Here is a 27,835-nt window from a genome sequence, read left to right as displayed (position 1 = left end):
GAGGGTAGTGAATCTGTGGAATTCGTTGCCACAGAGGGCTGTGGAGGCCAAGTCACTGGGTATATTTAAGGCAGAGATTGACAGGTTCTTGATTGGTGAGGGGGGTTACAGGTTACGGGGAAAAGGTGGGAGAATGGGTTCAGAAAAATCAGCCATGATCCAATGGCAGAGCAGACTCGATCTGAATGGCCTAATTCTGCTCTTACATTTTGTGGTCTTATAGTCCCTTGTATCCACATATTTAGTGGCATGATGCTTTAGACTGCATTGTCAATTAATATGGTGACAGTTTGGAGCATTAGTAAATAGCAAATCCCCTGAAGTTACCAGAACATATGGTGCAAATTCCATTTGTATATTTGCTTTTCATTAAGCAGAAATTTTGTTGACAAGATAAAGTGTTAGATCTAGGGCACTGATTTATCTCAACTTAATTTTTAATATTAGATGTTAGCTCACAATTCTCAGTTTAAGTAAATCATCACTTTCTCTGTAGCTGTGACACTTTATTCTGCATTCTGTTATTGTTTTACCTTGTACTGCCTCAATGCACTGTGTAACGAATTGATCTGTATGGACGGCATGCAAGACAAGTTTTTCACTGTACCTCAGTACATTTGACAATTATAAACCAATTCCAATTCCAATTCTGCCCAATGGCAGAGGCGGAGAAGACAGAGTAAAGTAAAAGTTAATCATCACTTTCTGTGCAGATAAAACAATCTGACTTCGGCATTTTCCTCAGGGAGGGCAAAGAGCATTCCACATTTCTTCAGTCTGCATTGCTACTCTGGGATCAGTACTGTAGTTTAGGTAATTTCCAAACCATATGCTAATGCCTTGAAGTTTCAATTTCTTCAAGATGGTTGCCCTCATTGAAATACTCTCTGGATCATCGTACCAGACCTCGTGATATTTCTCACCAGCCTACCGAAAAATAAAAATGAGTTAACACAAGAAGAAATCTGGCACTGCCTCGGTAAAGCAGCCAAAATAATCATTGACCCCCATCCCCGCCAGATATTTTCTCTTCTCCCCCCTCCCATCGGGCAGAATTGGAATCGGTTTATTATTGTCACATGTACCGAGGTACAGTGAAAAACTTGTCTTACATACCGTTCATTCAGATCAATTCATTACACAGTGCATTGAGGTAGTACAGGGTAAAACAGTAACAGAATGCAGAATAAAGTGTAACAGTTACAGAGAAAGTGCAGTGCAGGCAGACAATAAGGGGCAGCATGGTAGCGTAGCGGTTAGCGCAACGCTATTACAGCGCCAGCAATTGGGGTTTGATTCCCGTCGCTATCTGTAAGGAGTTTGTACATTCTCCCGTGTCTGCGTGGGTTTCTTCCGAGTGCTCCGGTTTCCTCCCACATTCTAAAGACGTACGGGTAGGTTAATTTGGGGGTTTAAAATGGGCAGCGCGGACTCGTTGGGCCGGAAGGGCCTGTTACCACGCTGTAAATAAAATTTAAGAAAAATTTAAGAAAAAATTTAAGAAAGGTGCAAGGCCACAACGAGGTAGATTGTGAGGTCAATAGTTCATCTTATCATACTAGGGGACCATTCAATAGTCTTATAACAGCAGGATAGAAGCTGTCCTTGAGCCTGGTGGTATGTGCTTTCAGGCTTTTGTATCTTCTGCCCGATGGGAGCGGGGAGAAGAGAGAATGTCTGGGGTTGGTGGGGCCTTTGATTAGGGTTAGGGTTATAGAAGATACAAAAGCCTGAAATCACGTACCACCAGGCTCAAGGGCAGCTTCTATTCCGCTGTTACAAGACTTTTGAAAAGTCCCCTAGTACAATAAGATGGACTCCTGACCTCACAATCTACTTTGTTATCACCTTGCACCTTACTGTCTGCCTGCACTGCACTTTCTCTGTAACTGTAACACTTTACTCTGCATTCTGTTATTGTTTTCCCTTGTACTGCCTCGATGCACTGATGTGATGAAATGATCTGTATGGGTGGCATGCAAAACAAAGTTTTTCACTGTACCTCGGTACATGTGACAATAATAAACCAATTTACCAATGATTTGTCTACAAGAACATCAAGGTCCCGCCTGAACAACACTTTTCAACTTCTAACGATGTAAGAAACACTCAACTTCCGATCTCTCTACCAAATTGGATGACCTCATATTTTTTGGTTTTTATCAGCCACATCCTTTCCATTCACAAAACCCAAATACATTCCCCTGAAACCTTTCCGCATCTTCCTCACAGCCTCTGTTGTTTACAACCATCTAAGTTCTAAACTTTGCTGGAACCTAAAATTTGAGAATATTGCATCATTTAAACCGATCTAAAGTGTAGGTTCTGGAAATCGGAAATAAAAATAGAAAATGTGAGGTACCTGTATTTGCAGATATAAAAGTTGTGCTTCATAGGCATTTGGACAGGCAGAGAATAGGGGGATATGGCTCATGTGCAGGCAGATAGGTTTAGTTTAATAATAGCATCATGATTGGCACAGACATAATGTGCCAAAGGGCCTGGTTACATCACCGCCTGGTATGGAGGCTCCAATGCACAGGATCGCAAGTGGCTGCAGAGGGGCAGGCACAGTAGTGTAGTGGTTAGCGTAACACTATTACAGCGCCAGTGACCTGGGTTCAATTCCCACCGCTGTCTGTAAGGAGTTTGTACATTCTCCCCGTGTCTGCGTGGGTTTCCTCCGGGTGCTCCGGTTTCCTCCCACATTTCAAAGATGTACAGGTTAGGAAGTTGTGGGCGTGCTACGCTGGCGCCGGAAGCGTGGCGACACTTGCAGGCTGGCCCCAGAATATTCCATGCAAAAGATGCATTTCACTGTGTGTTTCGGTGTACATGTGACTAATAAAGATATCTTATCTTATCTTATCTCATCTTGTAGACTCAGCCAGCTCCATCACGGACAGAAGCCTCCCCACCATTAAGGACATCATCAAGAGGCGGTGCCTCAAGAAGGTGGCATCCATCACGAGGGACCCTCACCACCCGGGACATGCCCTCTTCTCGTTACTACTATCGGGGAGGAGGTACAGGAGCCTGAAGACCCACACTCGATGATTCAGGAACAGCTTCTTCCCCTCCGCCATCAGATTTCTGAATGGTCCATGAACCCATGAACACTACCTCGTTGTTCCTTTCTTTTTGCACTATTTGTTTATTTTTGTAATTTATAGTAATCTTATGTCTTTGCACTGTACTGCTGCCACAAAACAACAAACTTCATGTAAGTCAGTGATAATAAATCTGATTCTGATTCTATTCCTGTGGTTTACAGTTCTATGTTCCATTCTATATGTACGTACACAGCAGCTCGGGCAACTTCAGTGGAGGGAGAAGCAGTGCTAATGTTGTCGGACATGACTCTTCATTATTAATGAATTGATTCATTAAAATTCCAGTCTTTGCATTCTGCTAAGAATGTGATAATGCCCTTGTTTCTAGAACATAGAACACTACAGCACAGTACAGGCCCTTTGGCCCACAATGTTGTGCCGACATTTTATGCTGCTCTAAGATCTATCTAACCCTTCCCTCCCACATAGCCCTCCATTTCTCTATCATTCATGTGTCATGTTTCTGCCATGCCTTTACTAATGTATAGCCTTACCTTGTAAACAAAGTATGGGGCTTTTACGTCATCATCCCAGATCTTGCCACTAACTGACCTGGACAGTTGCCGCATGATATCTTTGTATGGGAGTCGACGTGCAATTTTACTACTGCAAGGAGCCCCTCTGTAAGGTCTGCCTATTAGTTCACAGTTACCAGCCTGAAAAGTATAAAAGAATTGAAAAAATAGTACTTATGAACAAAGTTATTTCACTAACTCCAAAGATACAGTAACAACATTGCTGATCTCTCAATAAAAAGACACTTGAGGGATAATTAGCACACAAGATTTAATTGAAACTTCCAAAATTAAGACTGGCAGATTTTTGTTTTGTAAGAGTAACAGAGGTTCCATTTTAACTGTGCTCATTGGCACACCTTTGTTGGTCAGGGCAACGTGTACATGTTACAACTGTACAAGATGTTCGTGAGAACAGAGGGACCTTGCAGTACAAGTCCATAGATCTTTGAAGTGGCAAACAGGTATATAACCATAGTTAGGAAGGCATATAAGATACTGGCCCTCAATGTTGTGGGCATTGAATAGAGAAGTAGGGTGGTTATGCTCCGACTTTATAAAACCTTGGTCAGACCTCAACTGCAGGACTGCGTGCAGTTCTGGTCACCACATTGTAGGAAGGATTGCTACGAGCCAGGTTGCTATTTGATGACTGTCCCTTTAAGGCACCTGGACAGTAGAGTAGTTGTGTGTGTGTGTGTGTGTGTGTGTGTGTGTGTGTGTGTGTGTGTGTGTGTGTGTGTGTGTGTGTGTGTGTGTGTGTGTGATCTCCAAGACGGCAGGAATAATTGGAGCATGCTGGCTGTTTTGCACAGAGAGTCAAAGAGAGAGGGAGAGAGAGAGAGAGAGTCAGAGAGAGAGACAGTCGAAGAGAGAGAGAGAGAGAGAGAGAGAGAGAGACTGACTGACTGACTGCTGGTCTCTGTATCGATGGATGAGGAACAATAGCTGTGTCTGTCACTACAATCCATGTCTGGATTTTTGGAGCAATCAAGTGGAGTCCACTTTGTCGTTAACCTGTAGTGGGAACCAGGTATTTCTGTGGGCGGCCACATATTGAATGTCTTTGGGGTGGCAGATACTTCGAAACAAAGCAGTGGAGATCTTCAGAGATTGAGGCATCGTATGGATTTCATCATGCAACATGTGGATTTCGTAATTTCTCTCTACATTTTCTCTTCAGTCAACGGTGGTTTTGCAAAAGCCTTTGCTCACGTTTCACCTTATGACTCACTGAACTGAACTTTAAGAACTATTCCTGGACTTGGGGTTTGGGAATTTGCCACACACACACTTTGAGTTTAGTTTTGGGGTTAACGTTTAATATCTAACGTCTTCATTTTTACTTTTCTTATTACTACAAGTAGTTATTAATAAAATAGTTTCTAACACTTATACATGGCTCGGTGTGTTTTTATTGTTGCTGGTACATAACAGGATGTGATGGTGCAGAGGAGATTCACCAAGATGTTGCCTGGGATGGAGCAGTTCAGTTATAAGGAGGGTCTGTAGAGGCTGGGTCCGTTCTCCCTGGACTGGAAGGGGCTTAAGAGGGGACATGACTGAGGTATATAAAATTAAGAGGGGTGTAGATAGGGTAGACTGCAGAAAACCTTTCCCTTTAGGTAGATAAAACTACAGAATTAGGGTAAGGGGGAAGAGACTCAGAGGGATCTGACGGGGGCCTTCTTCACCCAGAGAGTGGGGAGTACCTGGAATGTACCGCAGAGAGTAGTTGAAGCTGGGGCATATGACGGTATTTAAGAAGTGTCCTGATAAACATTCAAATCACTTCGGGATAGAAGACTATGGACCAAGTGCTTGGTGATGGGATTAATATGGAAAGGTGCCACTGGTCAACAAGTAAGAGTTGGGCCGAATGGTCTGTCTTCATGCTGTGCGATTTCTATGATTCCAAAATTCAACTTGAATTTGAAGGCCGGTGCCTCATTTTCCAATTGAACCTACTAGATGCCTGCAAACTTGTTCCTCTGGTAATTTCGTATAGACCTTTTATTCCTATTGCTTCTTCCTTGCACTGTGCACTACCACCTCGAATCTCTCTTGCTTTGTGTCCTGTTAAAGAACTTTGCTTTCATTGTTTCCCTCTGACCCTTATGTACTTTACAACTTGTTTTATCTGTAACTATTCGCCATTGTCATGAATGCTCATCAATCTAAAACATGAATTCTATGGCTCTCCCTCTGTCCACAGACTGCCTGATACACTCAGGATTTCTCCAATTTTTGCTACTATTTCAGAGTTCAAGCATCCATAGTATAGTGTACCCCAACCTTATGGCAATTCACTGCTTCAAAAGGGCAGAAATCATACCGGTGCCCAAGAAGAGCAGGGTGAGCTGCCTCAATGACTATTGCCCGGTAGCACTCACATCTACCATAATGAGGTGCTTCGAGGGATTGGCCATGGCTAGAATTAACTCCTGCCTGCAATTCACCTCCTGCCACCACAGGTCTACAGCAGATGCAATCTCACTGGCTCTCCACTCTGCTTTGGAACACCTAGACAATTGCAAAACGTACGTCAGGTTGCTGTTTATTGATTACAGCTCGGCGTTCAACACCATCAATCCCTCAGTACTAATCAACAAGCTTCAAAACCTGGGCCTCTGTACCTCCCTCTGCGACTGGATCCTCGATTTCTTTATCGGGAGACCACAGTCAGTGTGGATCGGTAGTAACATCTCCTCATCACTGACAGTCAACACCAGCACACCTCAAGGATGTGTTCTCAGCCCACTGCTCTACTGTCTCTATACTCGTGACTGTGTGGCTAGGTATAGCTCAAACGCCATCTATAAATTCACTGATGACACTACAGTTGGCAGAATCTCAGATGGCAATGAGGAGGTGTGCAGGAGTGAGATAGATCGGCTGGTTGAGTGGTGTCACAACAACCACCTCGCACTCAATGTCAGCAACACCAAGGAATTGATTGTGGACTTCAGGAAGGGGAAGTGAGGAGAACACACACCAGTCCTCACTGAGGGTTCAGCAGTGGAAAGGGTGAACAGCTTCAAGTTCCTGGGCATCAACACCTCCGAGGATCTATTCTGGGCCCAACACATTGATGCAATCATGAAGAAGGCACGCCAGCAGCTCGACTTCGTTAGGAGTTTGTGGAAATTTGGTATGTCACCAAACACTATTACAAATTTCTGCAGGTGTACGGTGGAGAGCATTCTGACTGGTTGCATCATCGCCAGGTATGGGGGCTCCAATGCACAGGATCACAAGAAGCTGCAGAGGGTTGTAGACTCAGCCAGCTCCATCACGGCACAACTCTCCCCACCATCTTCTAGAGCTGGTGCCTCAGGAAGGCAGCATCCATCATTAAGGACCCTCACCATCTGCGACATGCCCTCTTCTCGTTACTACCATCGGGGAGGAGGTACAGGAGCCTGAAGACCCACACTCAATGTTTCAGGAACAGCTTCTTCCCCTCCGCCATCAGATTTCTGAACGGTCCATGAACCCATGAACACTACCTCATTATTCCTTTTCTTTGCAATATTTATTTTTGTAATTTATAGATTTTTATGTCTTTGCACTGTACTGCTGCCACAAAACCACATATTTCATGTCACATGTCAGTGATAGTAAACCTCATTCTGATTCTGAATTTGGATTATGGAAATACGCCCTTATAGAATTCACAAATCACAACCCAAAAATCTGAGATACAGAATAAAATTCACTCTCAAGAAATTTATCTGAAAAAAAAAGTAAATAAATGAACACAACATTTATTTTTTTAGAGCCATAGAGTCATACAGCATGGAAATAGGCCCTTCAGCCCAACTCGTCCATGCCGACTGTAATGCCCAGCGAGCTAGTCCCATCTGCCCGTGTTTGGCCCATAGCCCTCTAAACCTCTGCTACCCATGGACTTACCTAGATGGCTTTTAAATGTTGCTGATGTGTTCGCCTCAACCACTATTTCTGGCAGCTCATTCCAAATACGCACCACCCTTTGCGTGAAGAAGCTGCCCCTGATGTCCCTTTTAAATCTCTCGCCTCTGATCTTAAACATATGTCCTCTTGTTTTTAGCACCCCCTCCCTGGGAAAAAGACTGTGTGCTTTCACCCTGTCCATGCCCCTCATGATCTTATACACCTCTGTCAGGTCACCCCTCAATCCCCTACGTTCCAGGGAATAAAGTCCTGGTCTACACAACCTCTCCTTGTAACTCAGGACCCCAAGTCCAGGCAACATCTTGGTAAATATTTTCTGTACTCTTTCTAGTTTAATAACATCTTTCCTATAGCAAGGTGACCAAAACTGTACACAGTGCTCCAAGTGTAGCCTCTCCAACGTCTTGTATAACTGCAATTTGAAGTCCCAACTCCTATACTCAATGTCCTGACTAATGAAGGCCAGCATGCCGAACGCCTTCTTCACCACCCTATCTCCCTGTGATGCCACTTTCAGCGAACTATGCACTTGTTTTTTGATGCATACACAGATGATGTGGCTTCACATGACAGAAAATTGCAATATGGACTGTTTTCTAGGAATGCAAACCCTCCTCCCCGCTCCCCCATGAGACAGGGGTCCCCTGTATAACTCTATGTTTCATAGCACAAGAAATCTAGTCTCCAGTAAAAGAAATGAATGGGACAGTTTGTAAAGCAATAAAATTACAAGTTACACAATAAAGTAACAAGCCGATTACCCAAGTTATCTAAATAACTCGGGTAACTGAAAGCCAGTTTAAGCTCAGCAACGTTACCTCAAGAAACCGTTTACAAGGATAGTTAAAACCATACCACGGAACTCCCATCACAATCTTTCTGGAATCGATACCCAGTTTGATATAAGCTGAGATACCTGAATGGACAAACAAAAGTGAGATTAGTAATGATACAGGGCATGTAGGCCTGTAGAGCTGGTCATTGACTTCAGGAAGTGGGACACTGCACATGCTCCTGTTTACATCAATGGTGCTGAGGTCAAGAGGGTTGAGAGCTTTAAATTCCTGGGAGTGAACATCACTAAAAGTCTGTCCTGGTCCAACCATATAGATGCTACGGCCAAGAAAGCTCACCAGTGCCTCTATTTCCTCAGGAGGCTAAAGAAATTTGGCATGTCCCCGTCGACCGTCACTAACTTTTATCGGTGCACCATAGAAATCATCCTATCTGGATGCATCACGACTTGGTATGGCAACTGCTCTGCCTGTAACCACAAGGAACTTCAAAGAGTTGTGGACACAGCTCAGCATGTCACAGAAACCAGCCACCCCTCCATGGACTCTGTCTACACTTGCCACTGCCTCAGTAAAGCAGTCAACATAATCAAAGACCCCACCCACCCTGAACATTCTCTCTTCTCTCCCATCCCATTGGGCAGAAGATACAAAAGCCTGAAAGCACATACCACCAGGCTCAAGGACAGCTTCTATCCCACTGTTATAAGACTATTGAACGGTCCCTAGTACGATAAGATGGACCCTTGACCTCACATTCTACCTCATTGTGACCTTGCATTGTCTGCCTGCACTGCACTTTCTCTGTAACTGTAACACTTTATTCTGCATTCTGTTATTGTTTTCCCTTGTACGACCTCAATGCACTGTGATTTGATCTGTACGATCGGTATGCAAGACAAGTTTTTCACTGTACCTCGGTACAAGTGACAATAACAAACCAGTTTACCAATTTACCTGTTACCGACGGTATTATTGTACCTACCTGATATAGTCTGATAAAAGGGAGCACTCGCTTTTGCTCTGCAGTCTGTCCACATTTGTTTCTGCATGTCAAAGGACATTACGATTAAGGAGTCACAGGAGTTTGCAATTTCTGAATAGTCATGACATTGGCCATTGATGCAATCTGGTGACCACGGCACGTTAAATGTGACCTAAGGGTGAAACAGTAACAAAATATTTATCCTTATGCTTCCTGTGTTAGTTAGAGGAATGTTATGTGCACTCACTGTTCATCCATGGTTCATGGGAGCTGTGAATTGAACGGTTAAGGCGTCCTGAAAGAAAAACAGCAGAAGTTGGAAATATTCAGTAGTTCAGGAGCATCACTGGAGAGACAAACAGCATCCATGCTTCGACCAACCTTCATGGCCGTATAAGATAAGATATTTATTTATTAGTCACATGTACGTCGAAACACACAGTGAAATGCGTCTTTTTGCGTTACTAAGAATGTGCTGGGGGCAGCCCACAAGTGTCACCACGCTTCTGGCGCCAACATAGCATGCCCACAACTTCCTAACCCGTACGTCTTTGAAATGTGGGAGGAAACCGGAGCACCCGGAGGAAACCCACGCAGACACAGGGAGAATGTACAAACTCCTTACAGACAGCGGCCGGAATTGAACCCAGGTCGCTGGCGCTGTAAAGAAATAGAAAGTGATATATATTAGGAAAAATGGGCCATTAATTAATAGGATTCAAGGTTGTCAAAACATTAACCAGGTGCAATTCCATACTTTTCACCTCCAATTATTATGTGCCCTCCAAAGGCCATCACGTTGAAACATTCCCCAAAGTGCTGAGCACACACCAGGTCCTCGTCAATGTGACACAGCTTTTTCTCATTCATTCAAGGGATGTGGCTCCGCAGGCTGAGCCAGCATTTCACTGCCCATCCCTTGTTGCCCTTGAGAAGGTGGTGGTGAGCTGTCTTCTTGAACTGCTGCAGTCCTGGAGGTGTGGGTATGGATGCAAAGCGAAACGTTGACTGCTGACGAGCTATTTGACAGAGTTCAGGTGAAGATGAGAGGGCAGACACCAACTGGTGTTCTTGTCTAACATGTGCACTTTTGTATTACAACAGGAGATATCTGCAGAGCAATCCAATGGTTCATTTGAGCTTGGTAGCTCCAAAGGTAAATAACATGCTCCAACATCCCAGTTAACATCTGATGACTCCACATTGAACCCAGCTGGGATCTAGAAATCCTTTTATGTAACACAACTTTGTTATCCATTTCACACAGGAATGTAACCAGATGCTGATCCCATCAACTCCCCCCAGATTCTACCCCTCACCGACACACAAGGGGCAATTTACAGTGGACAATTAACCCGCTGACCTGCACGTCTCTTGGATGTGGGAGGAAACCCACGCACTTACAAGGAGAACATGCAAACTCCACACGGACAGCAGCTGAGGTCAGGGCTGAACCTGGGTCGCTGGAGCTTTGAGGGAGCAGCTCTACCCGCTGTGCCACTGAGCTCCTTTTTGGGTCCAATTTGTCTTTATTTTTTGGCAACCTTGCCACGTTTGACTTTGGCAAAAACCCTTCTAAACCAAATGTCTCCAACAGCCCTGTCCTTATCAATCCTGCTTGTTACTTTCTCAAACAACTACATCAGGTCAGAGATGACCTTCACAAGATAAATCCATGACGACGGTGCTTGATACATCTGTGCCTTTCTAAATGAAGGTTTTTACTGTCCTTCAGAATTGATTCCAATAATTTGCCTACCACTGACGTCAAACTACTGGCCTGCAATTAAAAACAGAAAATGCTCAGACTGTATCAGTAGAGAAACATATCAAGTGGAGACACAAGATGATGCAATCTGGACCGGGAAACAAACTGCAGGAGGAACTCAGCAGATACCCCTTGCACCTACCCAGCTTCATTTGATAAAAGTAACTCCAGAAGTATAGCCCTTTTGTTGTGCTTTCTACATACTGGCTAAATGCATATTTACTGTAATTTAGGAAATGTGTGGCCTCTGTATGTTTTACACTGACTGAATCCCCCACTGGACTTGTTAGAAGTTTCCCTGCAGATTTTCTCTTCTACCTCAGTTGGGAATTTTGGAGGTTTAAGGATGTGCTCCCAATAATATGATTCCTCTTCATTAGCTCAACATATAGCCTCATTTGCTGATTCTACTAACACATGATCTCATAAGACCATAAGACATAGGAGAAGAATTAGGCCATTCAGCCCATCGAGTCTACTCTGCCATTCGATTGTGGCTGATTTATTTTTCCCTCTCAACCCCATTCTCCTGCCTTCTCCCCATAACCTTTGATGCCCTCACTAATCAAGAACCTATCAACCTCCGCTTTAAATGCACCCAATGACTTGGCCTCCACAGCTGTCTGTGGCAATGAATTCCACAGATTCACCACCCTCTGGATAAAGAAATTCCTCCTCATCTCTGTTCTAAAGGGACGTCCTTCTATTCTGAGGCTGTGCCCTCTGGTCCCAGACTCTCCCACTACCGGAAACATCCTCTCCACGTCCACTCTATCCAGGCCTTTCAATATTCGGTAGATTTCAATGAGATCCCCCCCTTATCCTTCTGAACTCCAGTGGGTACAGGCCCAGAACCATCAAACGCTCCTCATACGTTAACCCTTTCATTCCTGGGATCATTCTTGTAAACCTCCTCTGGACCCTCTCCAATGGCAGCACATCCTTCCTTAGATACGGGGCCCAAAACTGCTCACAATACTCCAGATGTGATCTGACCAATGCCTTATAAAGCCTCTGCATCTTCTAACTCTGATTGCCTACTTTAGTATTATTTGTACTCGCCCCTTTTTTATACTCTCTTCTACCTTGTCTGAAAGCTCTTTTACCTGGAACCTTAGGTTTCTGGTACAGTCCCTCTTTAAGCCATGTGTCAGTTACAGCTAAAATATCAAACTTCCATTGGTCTGCTAATACCTTCAGGTCATCTGCCTTGCCCATTGCACTCCTTGTGTTAAGCACCTAGCAAATTAGATTGGTTTTATGACAGGGAAATAGTGTCTGACAAATTTGCTTTGAGGATGCAAAAAAATAGGGTAGATAAAGGGGAACGAGTAGATATATTGTATTGAGATTTCCAGGAGGTAATTGAAAAGGTGTAGCATAAAAGGTTGCTGTACTAGATTTAGGGGTACTATATTGCCCCTATTTGCTACGATACACTATATACTACACACTCATGACTGCCAGATTCTGCTCTAACACATGAATTTTGATGCAGTTTATCATTTTCTTGTTATAAGTTGCAATCCTTCAGGATCAGTGTTTCATGGACTGCAAGCTGCAGGAGGTGGTCACTACAGACGAAAAGAGAGCAGGCAGGTAGTTCAGTAACCAGTACTCGGCTTTGAAGACACCAGAGACGTCAGATGCTGGAATCTGGAGCAACACACAATCTGCTGGAGGAACTCAGCGGGCCGAGCAGCACCTGTTGGTGGGGGGGGGGGGGGGGGGGGGGGGAGGAACTGGTGACAATTTGGGTCGAAACCCTGCAGCAGGACTGAAAGTGGAGAGGCAAGGTGGCAAGTATAAAGAGAAGGAGGGGGAATCGTTCATCCATTTCCCTCCATAGATGCTGCTTGACCCACCGAATTCCTCCGACGGTTGGTGTGTTGGAAAGGGGTGGTGAGAAGGGAGCCAAAGGTGACTGGTGGACTGAGGAGGGGTGAAGGATGCCAGGCAGGGATGGAGTTGGGACGAAGCGGCAGGTGAATGACAGAGGGAGGCAGACAAAGAGAGAGAGAGAAAAAATACTGAGAGGTGGATGGAACAAGGTGGGGTGAGGGGAGGTGAAGGTGGGAGACGGCTGCTGGAGGGAGATGAGCAGGAACACAAGGGGCTGCCAGAGCTGGACTCTGATAAGTAAAGGTGGTGAGAATGGGAACCATTAGGGGAGAGGTGTATGGCAGGTGGAACCAGGACCAGGTGGGGGGATTCAGTAAGACATAGATCCTGTAGGAACTGCAGACAAGGCCAATGCCATAGCTGGGGAGATGGTGCAAGAAGGAGCACCATATTTTTGCAGCCTTGGGGTGGGCACTGGGAAAGGTGAGATCTGTCCAAGCTAAGTGGATTCCATCGCAACAAGACTGGGAACTAAAATTCTCATCACTGGGAACCAATGTCCTCATGACCACTTGAGCCTGTTCCACCATTCAATAAAACCATGCTCCTTCTCCTGCTCTCTCCATACTCGTTGAGTCTGATTTCCATGTCTACTTTGAATTAATTCAACAGCTCTTCTTCCACAGCTCTCTGAAGTAGAGAATTCCAAAGTGCTATAACAATCTCTGACAAAAAATTCGTCATCATCTGTCTTAAATGGGAGGTCACTTATTCTGGAAGTACACTTCCTCGTTCTAGGTACCCTCATTGGGGGAAATACTCAAGCATCCTCTCAATTGTCCTCGGAAAAACAGAAAATCTGTGGACAGAATTGGTTTGGCCACACTTAGCAGGTCAGGCAGAGTCTGTGGAGGGGGAAACAAAGTTAACGCTTCAGGTCAGAGACTCTTCATCAGAATGCTTCAAATCTTATATCTTTCGGTAAAATCACCTCTCATTCTTCTGAACTCCATAAGGTTTATATTCAACTGCTCAGCCACTATAGCTCTCTTTTTGTCTGTAGTGACCACCTCCTGCAGCTTGCAGTCCACAGAACACTGATCCTGATGGATCACAACTTATAACACTAACTTATAGCATCAAAATTCATGAGTTTAGTTTTCTTGACCAGGAAAATTTCATGTTCCTTCATAATTAAATACATTGTAAATCGCCTGAATCAATATTGGAAATTATACCTCTCTTACCTGGGATCCAGGTATGCTCCTTTGAAAAACTTTTTTGACTTTGGCAACCAATTTGGGCATTGCAAAATAATCATTCGACCTGTTTGCAACAACTGCATCTAGTGCCAAACTGATTCCGTCCATAAACTGTCTTTTTACCAACTGCACTTTATTACTGATCCAAGAAGCTTGATTCTGTTGGTTTTGCAGCAGTCTCAATGGCATGTCTGCTGTTGGAAGAGAAGAGCAGCTTATTTCGTGTAGCTGTATTCACAAAGCACTAAAACAGCCCAAAACTGTTGGATAGTTTATAAACCTGGATAGAATTTTCAATTGCACATTCCCTTTCCCATTCCCAGTCAGTCCTTCTGTGTTTCGTATCCATTCACAGTGGGGGAACATCTGGGGAATAGTAATCATAAGTCTAGAATAGCAATGGAGAAGGGTATAGATCACTCTATGGTAAAGCCATTAATTTGTAAAGAGCCAAAAACAATGTGGAGACAACAGCTCTGATGTAGGTAAACTGAAATCAAGGTTTCAGTAATCAAACAATGGAAGGCCTTTAAAGGGGAGATGTTTCAGCTATAATGTTGTGGAGGCAGATACAATAGTGGTGTTTAAGAGGCTCTTAGATAGGCACTTGAGTGTGCAGAGAATGGAGGATATGGATATTGTGCAGGCAGAAGGAATTAGGTGTCATTAGCTTAATTAGTTCAGCACAACATCATGGGCCAAAGGGCCTGTTCCAGTGCTTTAAGGTCCTATGTTCCATGCAGTCGAGGTGTATTCCCATGAAGAGAAGGGTAGAGAAATTAAATCTGCGGCTAGATGGACTAAAAAAGTAGAGAGTTGAAGAAAGAGTATACAACGGTTGCCAAGTTGTTGACACAAATGATTACAGGAAGTTGAGAGGGAAAGTAAAAGGAGAAGTGAGAGGGGAAGCAGCAGAGGCAAAGGCTGACAACAAACATCAAGGGAATCCAAAAATATCCTACAGGCATCTGAAGAGGCAAAGGTTTGTAAGGATTAGTGGAGCCAGTCAAAAACCAACAACGTTCATGGACACAGAGGGTAAATTGGTAAATTGTCCCATGTACCGAGGTCCAGTGAAAAACTTTGTTTTGCATGCCATCCATACAGATCAATTCATCACATCAGTGCATTGAGGTAGTACAAGGGAAAACAGTAACATAATGCAGAATAAAGTACTGTGAAAATCTTGTCTTGCATACCATCCACACACAGTTTATTGAGGTAGTAGGTAAAAACAATACAGAATGCAGAATAAAGTGTCACAGCTACAGAGAAAGTGCAGTGCAGGCAGACAATAAGGTGCAAGGGTCACAACGAGGCAGATTGTGAGATCAAGAGTCCATCTTATCATACCAGGGGACCGTTCAATAGTCTTATAACTGCAGGATAGAAGCTGTCCTTGAGCCTGGTGGTACGTGTTTTCAGGATTTTCTATCTTCTGCCCGATGGGAGGGGGGAGAAGAGGGAATGTCTGGGGTGGGTGGGGTCTTTGATTATGCTGGCTGCTTTACCGAAGCAGCGAGAAATGTGGACAGAGTCCATGGAGGGGAGGCTGGTGTCTGTGATGTGCTGAGCTGTGTCCACAACTCTCTGCAGTTTCTTGTGGTCACGGGCAGAGCAGTTGCCATACCAAGCCATGAGGCATCTGTAGAGGATGCTTTCTATGGTACAGCAATAAAAATTGGTGAGGGTCAATGGGGACATAACAAAGCAGAGGCAGCAGTGAGCTTTCTTGGCCGTGGTGTCTACATGGTTGGACCAGAACAGTCTATTGGTGATGTTTACTCCTAGAAACTTGAAGCTCTCAACCCTCTCGACTTCATCACTGTTGATGTTAACAGGAGCGTGTGCACCACCCCCTCTTCCTGAAGTCAATGACCAGCTCTTTTGTTTAGCTGACATTGAGGGAAAGGTTGTTGTCATGACACCATGTTACTAGGCATGGTTGAGGTACTAAATGAATAATTTGCAAAACCATTAACCAAGGAATTAGAGGTTGCTAGGGTCTCAGCAACAGATGATATCATTGAGATTCTAGATGGACTAAAAGTTAAGAAAGAGGAAACACAAGAGATTCTGCAGATGCTGGAATCTGGAGCAATACGCGCAAAATGCTGGAGCAGGTCAGGCAGCATCTATGGAGGGAAATGAACAGTCGACGTTTCGGGCTGAGACCCTTCATCAGGAAGTGCTAGAAAAGATTGCTGCATTCAAAGTTGATAAATCATCCACTCCGGATGGGATGCATTGAGGTTGCTGAGGAAATTAGCACGGATGGAGGATGAGCTAACCAATGGAAAATGTGAAATTTGGGATGAATCGATCGCTTCCAAGTTTGCACTCTGTAACAAGTAAACTGCCATGGAGATCAGGACTGTGCCTCATCTACTTACAGTCAGGGACTTAGATAAAAGGACTGGGTGCATCTTAGCCAAAACTGCTGATACAGTGAAACTCCAAAAATCTGGTTGTTCAGAAATCCAGATGGTTTGGCATAGGACTCACTCACTGGTTCTGTACACTCACGAGGTCACCATGTATGAGTGGGAGTGCAGGTCAGGTGTACAGTAGGGGTTGGGAACACTGATGGTCTAGAATGTGGGCCAATTATGTACAACCGGAGCAGACAAGCTGAAATTTCCAAACTATAACCCACCGGGCTCTATATCCTACTCCCTTTCAAACTCCCCGAGCTTGCTGGCAAATGTATTATGCCTCAGTGTAACAGGTACTAGAAGTGAAATAATACTTTGGGATAATATCTAACGTTGTAGTCTGGAAAATCTGCTGTCTAGCACCAGTCTAAGTCCCAGAGGGATTTACTGGATTTTTGGGAAGTTAGTTGGGAAACAACTGAGGAGTAATGTAAAGTCTGCAAAGGGATATAAGCAAGTTACGTTAGCAGGCAAAAATAGGGCAGATAGAGCTTAGTAGGAAATTGTTCGGAAACTATTCATTTTTGTCGGGAAGATAAGATATCTTTATTAGTCACGTACATCGAAACACACAGTGAAATGCATATTTTGCGTAGAGTGTTCTGGGGGCAGCCCGCAAGTGTCGTCACACTTCCGGCGCCAACATAGCATGCCCACAACTTCCTAACCTGTACGTCTTTGGAATGTTGGACGAAACCGGAGCACCCGGAGGAAACCCACGCAGACATGGGGAAAACGTACAAGCTTCTTAAAGACAGCGGCCGGAATTGAACCCAGATTGCTGGCGCTGTAATAGCATTACGCTAACTGCTACACTACCATGTGTTTAAAAGGACAGACTGCAGAACACTGTGCAGAGGAACCTGGAGCAACACACAAAGCACTGGAGGAACTCAGCAGGTCGGGCAGCATCTGTGGAGGGAAATGGACAGTTGACATTTCAGGATGAGACCCTTCATCTGGACTGGTCTAGTTGTCCTCGGACACTTAAGCATGTAGCCTCCAGGAAAGTAAGTTATTGACAGGCAAATGAATGCTGGCCCTAAATACAAGAATGACGGTAAGGGTTTTGCTCCAACTTTACCAAACTTTAGTGAGACCATGCCTGAAGTATTGTGTACAGTTTTGTCTCCCTATGTAAGAAAGATTAGGGTTATACTTGCATGGGAGGTGCCTGAGACAAAGTATGTCAGGTTGATTCCTCAGATGAAAGGTTTGACTTTCAATGGAAAAGGTTGGGCCCTTATGCATTGGAATATAGAAGAATAAGAGGTGATCTCTTACTCTGAGGCATGGCAAGGTAAGTATGTAAGTGATATTTCCCATAGTGGGAGAATGCAGAATCAGGTGCCATCGTTCCAAAGTAAGGAGTTATCCATTTAAGACACATATTTCTCTTCTGAGGGTTGTTAATTTTTGGAATTCTGTGTCTGAGAGAGCTCAGAGGCCTTGTTACTGAATATATTCGGGGCCAAGACACATTTTTGGACTGTGAGGGAGTTGAGGGAATGGGCAGGAAAATAGGATTGAGGCCAGGCTCAGATCAACTACGATCGAACAATAGCAAAGTAGGCTCAAGGGTTCAAATAGTTTGCTGCTGCTCCTACTTTTTATGTGTTGATGTATTAATATGAATATGTATTTTGATGTACACCAGGCTCAAGGACAGCTTCTATCCCGCTGTTATAAAACTCTTGTATGGACCTCTTGTAGAATAAAGATGAAATCCTGACTTCACAATCTACCTCATCATAGCCTTGCACCTTATTGTCTGCCTGCACTGCACTTTCTCTGTAACTGTAACAATATATTCTGCATTCTGTTATTATTTGTGTTTTGTACTACCTCAGTAAACTTATGTATGGAATGATCTGTCTGGATGGCATGTAGACAAAGCCTTTCACTGCACCTTGGTACAGGTAACAATAATAAAACAATTACCAATTAATCTTCTTACTGTGTCGTCGGTGTCCATTATAAATGGACATAAAACGTGACTGCTTTGAGACAGTGGACTGGTCCATGTTCAAAGGCTCAGCTGCCAGCCTTGATGAGTATGCCACCACCATCACAGACTTCATCAGCAAGTGTGTTGAGGACCGTGTACCAAAGAGGACAATACAGGTGTTCCCAAACAGGAAACCATGGGTGAACCGGGAGATCCACTCCCTACTGAAGTCGAGGACTGCTGCACACAGATCTAGTGATCCTGATTTGTACAAGGCAATACCGACTCAAAATAGAGTCCCAGACCAGCCATCAGTTATGGTAGGGCTTACATGCCATAACAGGCTACAAGACGAAGTCGGGCTGCATAGTTAACAACAGCGCATCCCTTCAGGATGAACTTAACACATTCTATGCACATTTTGAACAGAAGGGAAGTGGATTGTCAGCATCCACTCTGACAGCCTCCAATGCAACTGAACCCGTGGTCACCATTGGGGACGTAAGATCAGTCTTCCAGAGAGTGAACACGAGGAAAGCACCTGGCCCAGATGGTGTCCCCAGCCGTGTGCTCAGATCTTGTGCTGATCAGCTGGCAGAAGTATTTGAAGACATATTTAACCTCTCCCTGCTTCAATCTCAGATTCTCACCCGTTTTAAGAAGACCACTATCATCCCAGTACCGAAGAAAAGCAAGGTAACATGCCTCACTGACTAAAGACCAGTGGCTCTGACATCCACCATCATGAAGTGCTTTGAGAGGTTGGTCATGGCACACATCAACTCCAGCCTCCCAGACAATCTCGACCCACTGAAATTTGCCTATCACCGAAACAGGTCTACAGCGGATGCCATCTCCCTGGCCCTACACTCAGCTCTGGAGCATCTGGACAGTAAAGACACCTACGTTAGACTACTGTTTATTGACTACAGCTCTGCCTTCAATACAATAATCCCAGCAAACTTGTCACCAAACTTCGAGACCTAGGACTCAACACCTCCCTCTGTAACTGGAGCCTTGACTTTCTGACCAACAGTCTGCAATCAGTGAGGATAGGCAGCACTACCTCCGACACGATTATTCTCAACACTGGTGCTCCACAAGGCTGTGTCCTCAGCCCTCTACTCTACTCCCTATACACTCGCGACTGTGTGGCCAGATTCTGCTCTAACTCCATCTACAAGTTTGCAGATGATACCACCGTTGTAGACCGTATCTCAAACAGCGATGAGTCGGAGTACAGGAAGGAGATAGAGAGCTTAGTGACATGGTGTCATGACAACAACCTTTCCCTCAATGTCAACAAAACAAAAGAGCTGGTCATTGACTTCAGGAAAGGGAGTGGTGTACATGCACCTGTCTACATTGACAGTGCTGAGGTTGAGAGGGTTGAGAGCTTCAAGTTCCTGGGAGTGAACATAACCAACAGCCTGTCCTGGTCAAATCACATAGATGCCACAGCCAAGAAAGCTCACTACCGCCTCTATTTCCTCAGGAGGCTAAAGAAATTCGGTTTTTCCCCTTTGACTCTCACCAACTTTTATCAATGCACCATAGAAAGCATCCTATCTGGATCTGGTACGGCAACTGCTCTGCCCAGGACCGCAAGAAACTGCAGAGAGTTCTGGACACAGCCCAACATGTCACAGAAACCAGCTTCCCCTCCTTGGACTCTGTCTTTACCTCTTGCTGCCCTGGTGAAGCAGCCAGCATAATCAAAGACCCCACCCACCCGGGTCATTCTCTCTTCTCACCTCTTCCATCAGGTAGAAGATACAGGAACCTGAGGGCACATACCACAAGGCTTATGGACAGCTTCTACCCCACTGTGATAAGACTATTGAACGGTTCCCTTATACGACGAGATGGACTCTGACCTCACGATCTACCTTGTTATGACTTTGCACCTTATTGCACTGCACTTTCTCTGTAGCTGTGACACTTTACTCTGTACTGTTACTGTTTTTACCTGTACTACATCAATGCACTCTGTACTAACTCAATGTAACTGCACTGTGTAATGAATTGACCTGTACGATCGGTATGCAAGACAAGTTTTTGACTGTACCTCGGTACACATGACAATAATAAACCAATACCAAGCGTGGGCAGAGGAATTTACAAATGAGAGTTTAAATAATGAGTGTGCAAATGAAATATTTGTAATATCTGTGTGTAACACAGAGTCACTTGCAAAGGTTGTATTTAAGCTGCAGAATAATTTAAGAAATATCAGTGATACAGAATTACATGGAATTTACAGCACAATAACTGGGCATTTAACTCATCAGTGCATGTTTGTGTCTACACTCTACTTGTGCCTGAGCAGCACATTCTTGGACACCCGTTCCATTACTTAGTTTGAAATAATCTCGCTTGCATTAGACAACACAAGAACATTTGATTCTTCTGCAGTGAAATCAGTTACCATACTGGACAACGCGAGTGTCATGTGCGTGAGCATGACACAAAAGATCAGGGTCATATCTTCCAGTGGCTATGACAGTCGTGACCTTTGACCAATCGTAATGCTTCCAGTCAGATCCTCCAGCATCAAAGACAATGACCTAGAAAAAAAATGGTAAATTGGTTTAATATTGTCACATGGCCTGAGGTACAGTGAGAAAGTTTGTTTTGCATGCCATCCATACAGATCATTTCATTACAGCAGTGCATTGAGGTAGTACAAGGGAAAACAATAACAGAATGCAGAATAAAGTGTCACAGTTACAGTGAAAGTGCAGTGCAGGCAGACAATAAGGTGCAAGGCCATAACGAGGTAGATTGTGAGGTCAGGAGTCCACCTTATCGTGCTAGGGGACTGTTCAAGAGCCTTATAACAGTGGAATAGAAGCTGTCCTTGAGCCCGGTGGTACGTGCTTTCAGGCTTTTGTGTCTTCTGCCCGATGGGAGGGGGGAGAAGAGAGAATGTCCGGGGTGGGTGGGGTTTTTGATTATGTTGGCTGCTTTACCAAGGCAGTGAGAAGTGTAGACAGAGTCCACGGGGGGGAGGCTGGTTTCCGTGATGTGCTGAGCTGTGTCCACACAGAGCAGTTGCTGTACCAAGCCATGATGCATCCGGACAGGATGTTTTCTGTGGTGCATTGACAAAAATTAGTGAGGGTCAAAGGCGACATGCCAAACTTCAAATAAAGCTGTCAATTGCGATAAAGGATATAAAACCACCATTTAAGAATATAGCATTTCACAATCAATATCATTTTTTCCTGAGCTCGTAGATAACGAAGTGTAGATTTGCTGGTTATATTGGTGGGACCTTTGTTGGCACCATGTTGCTCAGTAACAATACTCCAGATTACATGTTAACTCATCAGTACTTGTCATTTACCACAAGCGATCTCTTGATGATCTACCGTATGTAATGATTTGAGGTTTCATTCAGTTTAATTATGCCAGGTTCCCAGTTTTAAAATGACTATGTGTCAAATTAAATTCACATTTTATCACATGTAGTGCCAAGATCTTTAACTGGTATTTTGGGAATCAACATCTAATATTACCCAGAGCAACAAACAATCTGCTGGAGGAACTCAGCAGGTCGAGCAGCATCTGTGGGGGGAAAGGAACTGTCGACGTTTCGGGTCGAGACCTTGCATCCACCAGCATCTCACGTGTTGCTCCAGACTCCAGCATCTGCAGTCTCTTGTGTCTCCATTGTACTACTCCACTGCAAAATCTCTTCAAGTTACGCCAACTTTGTAGAGGTTTCCCCACCACCACCCCCAAGCAGATTGTTTGTTGCTCCAGATTTCAGCATCTACAGTCTCTTGTGTCTGATCATACCCTGTTGGAGATAGGCCACATATCATTGGAAAAACATCTTGATAATGCTGATAAATACCAATGCTGTACTTGGTATTTTCTGCTGGCTGTAATTATACCAGTATTAACACTTTCGTATGGAGATTATAAACACAACTACCTAATAGGGCAGCTTTCTCTATTTATTGTGTTGAACCAGCTCCAGAAATACACAATATCCTTGGTCAGTACATATACAGAGAAATAAACAAGGAACTCATTTAGTTTCCTCTTGGCGAACAGGTAAACTTTGTTGTTTGAATCTTAACTGGATTTTTCTCTGCAACTTTGCAAGCTGATAAGAGGCATAGATCGAGTGGACAGTCAGTGACTCTTTCCCAGGACGACAATGGCTAACATGAGGGGACGTAATTTTAAGGTGATTGGAGGAAGGTATAAGGAGGATGTCAGGGAGTGGTGGGTGCGTGGAACACACTGCCGGCAGAGGTGGTGGGGGCAGATACATTAGGGACATTTAAGAGACTCTTAGATAGACACATGAATGATAGAAAAATAGGGGGCTGTGTGGGAGGGAAGGGTTAGATAGATCTTAGAGCAGGGTAAAATGTCGGCACAACATTGTGGGCGGAAGGGCCTGTACTGTGCTGTAGCGTTCTATGTTCTATGTTCTAACTGAGCAGAGAAACTTACAATCGTTGTTATCTGTTTCTCCTGAACCCTATTAGTGATAAATAATTACGGCATGACAATGGTTAACAGAGCTAAGATCCTCATAAATGGATTATTTCCTTCAATTATAAAAAATCAGGCATCTACTGGTTTCAACAAACAATCTGCTGGGGGAACTCAGCAGGTCGAGTAGCACCTGTAGGAGGAAAGGAATTGTCGACGTTTCGGGTTGAAACCCTGCATCAGGTCCTTGAAACATCAACAATTCCTTTCCCCTCACAGATGCTGCTCAACCCTGAGCTCCTCCAGCAGATTGTTTGTTACTCCAGGTTCCAGCGTCTGCAGACTCTTGTGTCTCCAATCTACTGGCTTCAACCTACTGTTTTCTTATCTTAAAACTAACTTGAGTAATTTTTTAATATATATTACGGGGAATTAAACCACAGTATCAGTTAACTTCTATCTGGCAAAATAATCCCAAAATGAGCTAATTCTAACCATTTCTTTGATAGAATTGAACCAGTATTTCAATTACAAAAAGATGAAACCAACTCTTTATTCTGTGTGTATATGTACACAACAAGAGGCATGTCTTAGACCATCCATCTAATGTACACGACAGGAAATAGTCTGAGGAAAAGAAGGAATCTCTCCCCAAAACACCATTCTAAATGTTACTGTTCAATACACTTCAAGGGACAAGTTCAGGCAAACTAGTTCTTTGAACAAGGGGATTCAATGGGCTGTAAACACTCACCTCAACTTGGAATTGAATTGCTGGGGCAAGAACTCGGCAGAGAGTTGGATCTTTACATCTACACGCAGTGGGTCCAGTCAGGTGAATGCTGCTGGGAGACCATGCAAAACAGGCCAGAGTTAACATCAGTACCAAACTCCAATGCATCCTCTCAAAGATGAAGATCCATCAAACGCAACAAGATTATTTATTTATAGTGGCCTCCACGTGACTGATGATAACTCCTCCTGGGTCTCTCTCTTTCTCGGTGTATGTAGCAGTTTTGAAATGCTGACGCAAGGTTCATACCATCAAATGTAACTTTGTAGGGAGAGTTCTCTCCTGCCTATCTATCTTGGGCAACATTAACCCTTGATCCTCTTCAATGAGGCCAACAATCACTCTTCCCCCTTTGCCGGGGAAGACGTGCGATGTTCAACTTTGGGCTCAGCCTTCCTCCTGAACTTGGGCCAATGTTAATCCTTGAACTTACAGCTTCCCCTCCCCAGCTCCCCTCTAACCTGACCAACAATGATTGCTGATCCTCCATCCCTATATCCCGGGAAAATATTCATCTCTGTTATAACTCCCTGTCTCGTTCAACATTCATCCTCATGTCTTCTTTCTATCCATCGCCTCCTTTCTCTATTTTAATTCTGCTCCCTTTCTCTGCATCAGACAGGTGAGGTCACGTGATGGGGCACATTGACATTTTGCAGCCGGCTCCCAAGGGAACAAGAAAATATTCCCATTCCGACCTTTTAAAGCTGAAATCTGCAGCCACAGCTTTCCACTCTCTTTGTTCTGTAGTTCCCAGCATCTGGATATTTGACATCTTGTCTCAAGCTGCTGCACCCTCTCCAAAGCCTCCACACCCTTCCTGTAATGGGATGACCAGAACTGCACACAATACTCCAAGTGTGGCCTGACCAAAGGTTTATACAGTTGCAACATAACTTGCCAATTTTTATACTCAGTGCCCCAACCAATGAAGGCAAGTGTTCTACACGCTTTAACACTCTATCCACCATCGATTGTGTCCACATTCAGGGAAGTCCAAGATCCCTCTGTACATCGATGCTCCTAAGTGTCCTGCCATTTACTGTGTACATTCCTCTTATATTTGACCTCCCAAAGTGCAATACAACACACTTGTCCAGATTAAATTCCATCTGTCATTTCCCCACCGCACTTCCAACTGATTTATATCCTCCCGGATCCTTTGACAACCTTCACTATCCACAACTTCACCAATTTTTGTGTCGTCTGAAAACTTACTAACCAGACCACCTACATCGTTTGTATATATCACAAATAACAGATGTTCCAGTGGAATACTACTGGTTACGGACCTCCTGCTACAATAACATCCCTTCACCACTACCCTCTGAGTTCTACGACCAACCCAATTTTGTATCCATTGTACCAAATCACCATGGACCCCATGTTCCTTAATCTTCTGGACCAGCCTACCATGAAGGATGTTGTCAAATGCTTTCCTAAAGTCCATGTAGATAACATATACCTCCCTCCCCTCATCAATCATCTTTACCACCTCCTCAAATAACTCATTCAAGTTTGTGAGACAGGACTTCCCACCCCCCCCCCCCCAACACAAAGCCATACTGATGATCCTTAATAAGTCCATGCCTTTCCAAATGAAAGTAAATCCTCTTCCTCAGAACCTTCTCTAATTATTTTCCTACCACTGATGTGAGGCTCACTGGCCTATAATTTCCTGGATTATCCCTATTGCCCTTCTTAAACAGAGAAACAACATTGGCTATTCTCCAGTCTTCTGAAACCTCACCTCACCTGTGGCTAAAGGGATACAAAGATCTCTGTCAAGGCCCCGGCAATCTCCTGCCTTGCTTCCTTCAGTATTCTGGGATAGATTCCATCAGACTCCAGGGACTTATCCACCTTAATGTTCTTCAAGAGACCCAACACCTCTTCCCTCTTAATATCAACATGCGCTAGAATATCAACACACCCCTCCCTGATCTCACCATCATCCATGTCCTTCTCCTTGGTGAATACCAATGCAAAATGCTCATTTAGGACCTCACCCACTTTTTCTGGTTCCAAGCATGTATTCCCTCCTTTGTCCTTGAGTCGTCCTATCCTTTCCCTAACTACCCTCTCATTTTTAAAGTACGTATAAAATGTCTTGGGATTCTCTTTAATCCTACTGGCCAAATATATTTCATGGACACTTTAAGCCCTCGAATCAGGAGGGATGGTTTCTTGAGAAACAAAGGACTGCAGATGTAGGAATCTGGATGAAAAACACGATGATGCTGGAGGAACTCAGCAGGCCGGGCAGCATCCGTGGAGAAAAGCAGGCGGTCAACATTTCGGTTCAGGACCCTTCCTCAGGATGGTTTCTTTCCCGCTTTCATTATATCCCTCAAAGGCCTTGTCTGATATCAGTTTCCTAAACCTTATCTATGTTTCCTGTTGCTTTTTCACTGTAATTACAATATTACTTGTCATCCAAGTTTCTTGAACCTTGGCATTCCTGCCTTTCAGCTTCACAGGAATATGCTGGTCCTGACTTCTAACCAGCTGGCCAAACAACTCCCATATGTCAGCCGTGGACTTACCCAATAACTGATGCTCCCACTCTACTCTCCCTGTCTCCTGTCTAATACTGTTGCAATTAGCCTTCCCCCCAAGTTAGTACTTTCCCCCAAGGTCCACTCTTATCCTTATCCATGACTACCTTAAAATTTACAGAGTTACGATCACGAATGCTCTCCCACTGAAACTCCAGTCACCTGGCCAGGCTCATTTCCCAATACAAGGTCCAGTTATGGCCCCTTCCCTGGTTGGACTATCCACAGAGTGTGACAAGAAACCCTCCTGGATGCACCAAACAAATTCTGCCCCATCTAAGTGCTGGCACTAAGGGAGTCCCAGTCAATACTGGGGAAATTAAAGTCAACCACTACAACAATAGTTGTTTTACATCTTTCTGTACCTTTTATCGAAATGATAATGCTGGGAATACTCAGCTGGTCGGGCAGCACCTATGGGGAGACCAACAATCCGACGTAACCAAAACTGATAAAATATATAAAACAGGCACATTTAAATTTGCAGAAAAGGGGGACAATTATATACTTTTAAAAAAATACAAGAAGTGATATGACCTTTCTAGCCTGTTTCAAGTGGGAAATTTGAAGGAAGTTAGACCAATAGAATAACATTCAATTGTGACATTGAAGAGAGGTTTGGATAGGTCCATGGATGGGAGGGGTTTGGAGGGATATGATCCGGGTGCAGGTAGATGGGACTAGGCAGAAGATCAGGTCGGCATGGACTAGATGGGCCGAAGGACCTGTTTCTGTGCTGTAGTGCTCTATGACTCTAATAACTGATTTAAGATAGAGTCATACAGCATGGAAACAGACCCTTCCACCCAACTTGTCCATGCTGACCAAGATACCCATCTAAACTAGTGCCAATGGTCCAACGCTTAACGCAGATCCCTCTAAACCTTTCCCATCAACGTACACGTCCGAATGTCTTTTAAATGCTGTTATTGTGCCTGCCACCTCCATATATGTACCACCCTCAGTGTGAGAAAGTTGCCCCTCGGGTCCCCTTTGAATCTCTCCCCTCTCACCTTAAACCTGTGCCCTCTAGTTTTTGATTCCCTTTCCCTGGGAAAACAATGGTGTGCACTCACCCTGTCCGTGCCACACATGAAGGTTTAAATGTAAAAAACAGGAACCAAGCTATATTTAAAAATGTTGATGATGTAAGTAATAACGTAATATCCAAGTATCAACATTCACTGGCATTACATTGTGAAACTGGCTGCAACTCCTTCCATACGAACATGCGCAGTTAACTGTAGTCTGCAGGCGGTACCTCCCTAGTGTACACAGCCACTGCCTTCACCAGCATAACAAGCCGACAGAATAATCTTTCACAGTCCTTTCAATAGGTCCCAAAATCCTTTACAGCTGATGAAGCAATGTTGAAGTGTCGTAATACAGGAAACCTAGTCATGATTTTACACAGTGCAACCTCCCACAAGG

The 27,835-nt window shown here is 44.2% G+C and overlaps 1 protein-coding gene across 1 annotated transcript; it reads right to left on the bottom strand.

The window, feature by feature from the left end:
* Positions 1-430: 430 nt before the first annotated feature.
* Positions 431-27,499, bottom strand: LOC127568534 (di-N-acetylchitobiase-like). The gene is made up of 9 exons (XM_052012395.1): positions 27,481-27,499; positions 26,770-26,818; positions 23,808-23,895; positions 21,027-21,165; positions 14,201-14,409; positions 9,344-9,515; positions 8,383-8,480; positions 3,608-3,769; positions 431-927 (listed from the first exon to the last, which is right to left on the bottom strand). Exons 5-9 carry the CDS (start codon positions 14,402-14,404, stop codon positions 742-744), a joined length of 822 nt encoding a protein of 273 aa, XP_051868355.1. The 5' UTR covers positions 14,405-14,409; positions 21,027-21,165; positions 23,808-23,895; positions 26,770-26,818; positions 27,481-27,499; the 3' UTR covers positions 431-741.
* Positions 27,500-27,835: the final 336 nt, after the last annotated feature.

This window comes from Pristis pectinata, chromosome 3 (assembly GCF_009764475.1).
Source record: "Pristis pectinata isolate sPriPec2 chromosome 3, sPriPec2.1.pri, whole genome shotgun sequence".
NCBI classification, from domain to species: Eukaryota; Metazoa; Chordata; class Chondrichthyes; order Rhinopristiformes; family Pristidae; genus Pristis; species Pristis pectinata.
Note: the sequence above shows the minus strand (reverse complement) of the source record. Positions and strands in the feature narration are given on the sequence as shown.